This window comes from Micromesistius poutassou (genome assembly GCF_964030765.1).
Source record: "Micromesistius poutassou genome assembly, chromosome: 18".
In the NCBI taxonomy this organism is placed as follows: Eukaryota; Metazoa; Chordata; class Actinopteri; order Gadiformes; family Gadidae; genus Micromesistius; species Micromesistius poutassou.
In genome coordinates, this window is record NC_140288.1 from 12,926,064 (window position 1) to 12,933,563 (window position 7,500).

The 7,500-nt window shown below is 46.5% G+C and overlaps 2 protein-coding genes across 3 annotated transcripts in view; one reads left to right on the forward strand and one right to left on the reverse strand.

Annotated features, from left to right (window-relative positions):
• cd36 (CD36 molecule (CD36 blood group)) overlaps window positions 1-6,196 on the forward strand; it is a 9,403-nt gene extending 3,207 nt beyond the window's left edge. The window contains exons 4-12 of one of the 2 annotated variants that reach the window (XM_084482829.1): window positions 658-813; window positions 1,276-1,367; window positions 1,813-1,862; window positions 2,196-2,265; window positions 2,590-2,777; window positions 4,000-4,118; window positions 4,612-4,685; window positions 4,766-4,820; window positions 5,263-6,196. In XM_084482829.1, the coding sequence (XP_084338955.1) occupies window positions 658-813; window positions 1,276-1,367; window positions 1,813-1,862; window positions 2,196-2,265; window positions 2,590-2,777; window positions 4,000-4,118; window positions 4,612-4,685; window positions 4,766-4,820; window positions 5,263-5,442 (984 nt within the window). In that variant the 3' untranslated portion in view covers window positions 5,443-6,196. The remainder of the gene's footprint in view (window positions 1-657; window positions 814-1,275; window positions 1,368-1,812; window positions 1,863-2,195; window positions 2,266-2,589; window positions 2,778-3,999; window positions 4,119-4,611; window positions 4,686-4,765; window positions 4,821-5,262) is intronic. The other variant, XM_084482830.1, reaches the window with a different exon arrangement.
• Window positions 6,197-6,219: 23 nt separating this feature from the next.
• Window positions 6,220-7,500, reverse strand: part of sema3c (sema domain, immunoglobulin domain (Ig), short basic domain, secreted, (semaphorin) 3C) — a 31,213-nt gene continuing 29,932 nt past the window's right edge. Inside the window, exon 18 of the mRNA XM_084482831.1 lies at window positions 6,220-7,500. This exon is cut by the window's right edge and continues 294 nt beyond it. Within this exon, the coding sequence (XP_084338957.1) occupies window positions 7,372-7,500 (129 nt within the window). The 3' untranslated portion in view covers window positions 6,220-7,371.

Genomic DNA, 7,500 nt, shown 5'->3' on the forward strand with positions numbered 1-7,500 from the left:
CCACATTGAATTGAGGAGTTGAAGACATCTCCCTACAACGTTCCACAATTACAGCCGTGGACCCTTTTTAATAATGTAAACATTATAAGATTTTACAGAGTCTCACTCCAGCCAAAAACCTAAAGTTGGCAACCAGATAGCAGATTTGTTTTTGTCACAGCATTTGATTTAGTTATTGTCAGGATGTTAAGAGAATATCAACAATTATGCCATAAATGCTTTAAAATAAATTGCCTACCCTAGCTTTAAAGTAACTTAAGTGAAGGTTGTCTGATGATAGTTTGTTGTTTTTCCTCTTTAATGCCATACACTACAATGTACACTAAAGTCTAGTGCAGTGGTTCCCAACCTTTGACTTTGACATTTTAATAAAAAAATAATACAGTACTACAGGAAAAATCTAAATGTTTGGTGGGAAGTTTACAGCCCATTTACAGCCATGAGCCACCAGCCATGGTGCAGTATCACAGGACACAGGTCATCAGTTACATAACCACTCTGCAAGGACCAGCGATATGGCCAGTGCCAATCTATTGCACCACTGCTAGGACTGCTAATAAAGTCTAATCTGAACGAGCCGACTGATCTAAGGGCATCTCTGTTCCTAGATACCCTGAGCATACCTCAGTGGTCATAGTTCCTCTGTCCTCTCTCCAGGGCGCCTACTCCCTCGTCCCCAAGCCCATGCACTTCCTCCTGGAGGCCATGATCAAGTCCAGCAACTCCTCGCTGTTCCAGCGGCGCCCAGTCCGAGAGATCCTGTGGGGCTACCCGGACCCCATCCTGAAGGACACCGTGGGGGTCTTCTACCCCGTAAGATCGCTGTGATGTCATGACCATGTGACTGTGATGTCACGCCGGTGACCTCGTGACTGGGATGATGATGGTGGTGGTGGTGGTGGTGGTGGTGGTGGTGATGGTAGTGATGATGATTATGATGATGATGATGATGATCTTCAATGATGTATTATTACGATAATGAACTTGAATTGAACACGATGTGGATAAACACATAATTGTGACTTTACACGATTATACAAAATAGTGTTGAATTAATTGAGCTAAGGTTTTTAATGTTGATTTATTTGCTAAATATTGTATGATTATGATTTTACTTTACCCTTCAAAATAGATTTCCTTTTCCTATGTAATATTTCCAATTGTAATGACTTACGAAATATTTAGACTGATGGGAAATGATCGGTCAATAGTTTTCCACTGAAAGATGTAAAACATAATCAGGATCTTTTCCATTAAACATGTCCTCTTTCCCAGTACAACGGCTCCTTTGACGGCTACTACACTGTGAACACGGGGAAGGACGACATCTCCAGGGTGTCCATGATTGAGAAGTGGCAAGGTGAAAGGTGAGGGTCAGAAGGTCATTCAGCCTAGAAGTTAACAAGAAACTACCATCACAAATCTATGACGTGTAAGTAATATCAGATGTGAAAGGTCATGCGTGTATTATAAATATTATATTGATATTATACTGATTATAAGTACGATATTGTTATCTTACAAATTATAAACACGATATTCTTATCTTAAAAATTATAAATATGATTTTGCTATCTTACAAATTAAAATATGATATGCTTTTATGGTAATGGTGCAAATTAGTTGCACTGGTAGCCTACTGGTACTGCAACTGGTGCAGGGGGCAACACCTAACCATAACCCTAACCCCTCACCCTAACCCTAATCCTAACCAAGGCAGAGTAGATAAACCGACCGCCATGACTTTGCTTTTGCTCAAATAATTGAGAATGAATTGTGGTCACAGCAACATGTCTTATCTCGTCCCAACAGCAAGTTAACTTTCTGGAAAGACCAATACTGTGACACCATCAACGGCACAGGTACAGTTAACCCTTACCCTAAACCTGACCTTAACCCTAACCCTTAACCCTTAACCCTTAACCCTGAACCTGACCATGACCTTAACCCTTAACCCTAACCTCCCAAGGTACCGTTAACCCTTAACCCTCACCCTGACCCTAACCCGGACCCTAACCCTGACCCTAGCCCTGACCTTAACCCTAACCCTGACCCTAAACCTGACCCTAACCCTGATCCTCTAACCCTTACACTCTAACTCTACCCCTAACCCTGACCCTGACCCTACGACTGAATAAAGAGGCAGCGATCTAAAAAAACATACTTTTAATAGATCAATGTATCGTTTCATTCAGATGCTTCTTCATTCCCTCCATTCGTGGACAAAAATAAGCCTATTTATTTCTTCTCCTCTGACATCTGTAGGTAAGTTTCCTGCTGCAATGCCGTCGTAATCTTACAGATGTAACAATGAGACAATTACAAACAGCAGTTGAATTGTAATTAAGTTCTATCGATGACCACTAGAGGTCCCTGATGTCTGATAAGGGGCCCAAGCCCCCCCCCCCCCCCCCCCCACACACACACACACACACACGCACGCACACTAACTATTTCTGAATGGACCTGGACACAGCTAGCTAGTCCCACACAAGCTAGCCCTCACTAAAGCCCCGTTTCATTTGAAAACATATCAAGTTAAAAGACGTCTCTGGTTGACTTAGGTCCTCTTCACTCACCTGTTGGCAGGTCGGTGTTGTCCGACTTCAGCGAGAGCCGGGACCTGCGAGGCATCGAGGTGTACCGCTACGTCCTCCCGTCCTCCACCTTCGCCTCCCCCTCCGTCAACCCGGACAACAAGTGCTTCTGCACTGATGAGGTGGTCTCCAGGAACTGCGCCATGGCCGGTGTGCTGGACGTCGGCCCCTGCCGAGGTGGTCAGTGAACGCTGGGTTTAATCATGAACTGTTCATGGTGCTGCACCTGCACTGGAACACTTGATGTACATTTACAGCGAAATTCTAACAGCAATCTACTGTATTTAGGTTTTATAGTACAATGCTCTGAAACACATTGTGGGTAAGAACCCTACCTTAACCCTACATCTCAATGATCAATTTAATCGGTCAGTGTTTAAATTTACAGCCATATACTGCCGATATCCTCAAATGGAGCACATTTTATAAAACTCATATGGGAGATAAGGGTTAGCTAATATCGAATAATGTAATATAATATCAAATATATAATTAGGTCAACTCAAGCTAACCATTTACGACGTCGCAGAGCCTAACAACGTCAATATTTCACGCTTAAACTTAAACGGTAAAGCTTAAATGGTTACGGTATTTTTTTTCACGTCATGCTATCTCAGGGCTGCCAACTTTTGGGTTTTCGCTGGCGTGAGATTCTGTAGAATCTTGTAATGCGATCGGGATTGTTGACGGGGACCCAGATGTATGAAGGATCCATCAGACGACCACCCAGTCCCTGGACTGCACCAGCTGGTGGCTGATCTGACCAGCATACATCTGGGTGGAAGCTTACTATGAGGGACAGGATTGGTCCTTTAAAGGGATATGCTGAGATATCTGTAATCTTACCTGTAAATCGTACCTGTAAGTCTTACCTGCAAGACTTAACTCTTAGTCTTACCTGTAAGTCTTACCTGTAGTCTTACTTGTAAGTCTTACCAGATTCAGACAAGTTTCCTCATCCTTTGGTTCCAGAAGGGGAGTTCGCTGGGTTGGCATCTGTTTTACAGTAGCCTAGCTCCTAGCCTAGCTCCTAGCTAAAACTGTAAGAAATCGAAAGGACATAAGTACTTATCGATTCGACCTTTGAACCATAATCTATATTGAACTTGCGGAATCTACAATAAAATCTGCGATATTTCAATGACAAGCAGGTGAAAGAGATACATTTAGTCGTCTAGCCCCATAGACCTCCATTCAATCTGCACTCATGCGATCAGTGGAGTTCTAATGGAACTGCAACCAAGTTCGATACAACGGGGCTCAATACAGAGTGCCAAGGCTCTCCGTAGACGGGTTCTGGTATAACTTGAACAATGGACAATAAACGCTTTACTTGATGGTGGCCAGGGCAGGTTTGACCATCCCATAATAATATCTGTTCTGTTCTGGTCTTTCAAACTAGGCACACCAGTCTACATCTCCTTACCTCACTTCCTCCATGGGAGTGAGTACCTGAGGCAGGACGTTCTTGGACTGAACCCTTTAGAGGAACACCACTTCACCTACCTGGACGTCGAACCCGTACGGCCCCCCTTTCATGTTCTCGGACCCACACATTTTATTCTATTTACTATTTAGTCACTGAGCACATTTTCATCCAGAGCGACATGCATTGAGTCCAGGTACTGTTTGTTGGTACATACAGTACATATACTATCTTTATGCTACATTTATTTAATGGAGGAGCGGGTAGGGACTCAAGGTCTCTTGCTCAAGGCCGGCTGAAGACGTTGAGTGGGGGGTCCTAGACCCCGGAATCCAGCCTCTAGACTTGTGTAAAACATCTTCATGTCAGGAGGCTTACAGACACAGGTTGAACATTGTGATGGACAGTTATCTATCATAGGTGTCAGCTGTTTCCAAGTAAAACTGGAAGTGACAAGAACCCCTGAAGGTTTTGTGCATAAGCAGAATGATGAGGTGTTTACGTGACACAGTGAATCATCGCTAGTCGTGAAGGTTGATCCCATTGTCATCTGGGACTGCAGCTGATCTTCACCGGTTGTCTCGTTAGATCACAGGCTTCACGTTGAGCTTCGCCAAGCGGCTGCAGGTCAACATGATGTACGGACCCTCCAAGGTTATCACGTAAGTCCCAATCACTCTCAGACCTGCACAGAAAAAACTTTAGAAGTATTTCTGAGTGTTTAACATGCACTCTCCCCCAGGGTGCTCAAGCACGTGAAGAATCACATCATATTCCCCATTGTTTGGCTGAATGAGGTAAGATATATATTCAAAAACAGATTCATTTGCTATGTCTGTCTCTCTACCCTGGCCTTTTCCACCTCCACCATGTGCCCAAAACCCTACTTTACCTTTCAAACCCTGACCTTGCAACCCTAACCCTACCTTGTCCCCCTAACGCAAGCCTCCAACCCTGACCTTTCCCCGAACCCTCACTTCCAGACCCTTAATCCTACCTTCCAACCCTAACCCTCCCCTTTACCATAACGCCACCTTTCAAACCCTTATCTAGCCTTTCTACCACCCCACCCTTACCTTACTAACCCTGCATCTACCGTTCAAACCTATGGCCCGTTCATACTTTTCTACCCCCTAACCCATACTTTACCTTCCTGACCCTGAATCCCTACACCATACCTTACCTTCCTGACCCTTGACCCCTACCTTCCTGACCCTTGACCCCTGCCTTGGCGAACAGACGGCGACGTTGGACGAGGCGACGGCAGACAGGCTCAAGGGGGAGCTCTTCTCGCGGATCGACCTCCTGGAGACGGTGCAGATGTCCCTGATTGGCATCGGGGCAGCCATTTTCGTCCTCTGCCTCCTGGCGTACTGCTGCATGAGGCAATCGGACAGGAACTCCGGCAAATCTGTGTAGGAAGGGGAGGGGAGAACGAGAGGGGCTGAGCTGCGTGGATCAAGGCAGCTCCGCCTATTGACCGTCTCAGAGTGACTCCTGTGTTTACATCGCTCTTCGTCATAATGTCAGACTTTCTCTGGGGCCACACGGGAATGTGGGGAGGAAGAAATGTGAACTTTAAATTTTTATTGCAAGAATGATTTCGCTCACAGATACTGTACATACCTCCTGATGTTATGGTCCTTATGTCATCTCAGGTACTCCTGCTAAACACCATTCTAACTTACACCAACCAGGAGCATGGGGGCATCCGTGGCCTACTGGTTAAGGAGTTGGACCAGTAACCTGAGGGTGGCTGGTTCGAATTCTGACCGGTAGGCAAAAATACGGATGGGGGGAGTAGTTGTGCAGCACTCTCCTACATCCTCATCCATGGATGAGGTGCCCTTGAGCAAGGCACATGAAACCCCTGCTTGCTCCCTGGGTGCTGCACTGTGGCTGCCCACTGCTCCGGGTGTGTTCACCGGCTCCCGGATGGGTCAAAAGCAGAGGAAGAAATTCCCCCAAAAAGGGACAATGAAGGATAACATAACTTAACAATCAAACTGCTAGATTTAGAAATAACCTCCTTGGGCAAATATCCAAACTTAATGCTCCAAAACAACAATAATAATGTTATATAAGGTGCAACAGGTAAACCACAAGATTTCCTAACAAATATCAGTTCAGTTTACTTTTGTTCAAGCTGAACTGATCTGTCAATAAATGGATACAAAATATGACCATGTTCGGCATTTGATTCTTTAATAAATAGGAAGATATGGGATCATTATGAGAACATTAAACTGACCTGACAGCGGTCGGTTTACAAAAGGGACAGGGAACGGACGGACGGACAGGGGGGTGGGGTCAGACTCATCACTGCGATCTGCAGATCCGTCTTAGTTAATGAAATACTCTGAAATTATACATACTATGAGTCGATATGACAACCGGTTCCACAACATTAGACATTAAGTTAAACAGACGATTACAACAATAATATCTACAATAAATATGTTTCGGAGAAACATGCTGAACTATTAACATATCTTTAGAGGACAGGTCGATGGCCGATCTGTCAGAAAGCCCCATCTGTCTCCATGGCGATCATGGCAAAGGTTTATTTCTCCACTCAAAGCTCATCCTGTGATGACCTGATAACAGCAGGACCTTTGACCATCGTAGGACACAAACAAGTCGCTCAAAGGAGGGGTAGGGCTGATCTTCCCTGGTTCCGTCTGCTACATGAAGGAGCAGACCGCTGTGACCTACGACGACGCTGGACGAAGGGTCTAAAGCCATCGTCAGACGAGGGTCAGTGGAGCAGGAGTTATCCTGCTTCTCTACCGCCTTTTCTGCATTTATGGACACAGTGAAGAAAGGAAAGTGTGTGTGTGTGTGTTTGGTGTGTACATGCAAGTGTTTACATAACGCCATAGTCTTTTCCTGGCCGGCGCAGCACGTCTCATGCACACTAGCGAGCAGCAGCCGGGGGCCTCCATGTCTGCCTCCTCTCATCCCCAGCTCTGAGGCTCCAGGAGCTAACATGCTAACAGAGCCTCTGGTCCAGAACTCCAGGACTAAAGGTACGGTGGGTCAGTCTGTGAGTGGGCTGACATCAGTCTGTTCTTCCAGGGTTGGGACGGGGTCCCCATGGGTAAACCCCGGGTTGGGACGGGGTACCATGGGTCTACCAGGGTTGGGACGGGGGTATCCATGGGTCAACCCAGGGTTGGGGGTACCCATGGGTCAACCCCGGGTTGGGACGGGGTACCATGGGTCTACCAGGGTTGGGACGGGGGTATCCATGGGTCAACCCAGGGTTAGGAGGGGGGAACCCATGGGTCAACCCAGGGTTGGGACGGGCTACCATGGGTCAACCCAGGGTTGAGGGGTCCCCCTAGTTCAGAGCCCTGATAGGTGGTTGCGACGGTTGCGGCTCTTCCGTCGGTCCAGCAGGGGCTTGAGCTTGGCCAGGTCCCCCCTCAGAGGGAGCACGTCCCTGGGGGGCCCGGGCCGCCTCAGGCCGTCCTG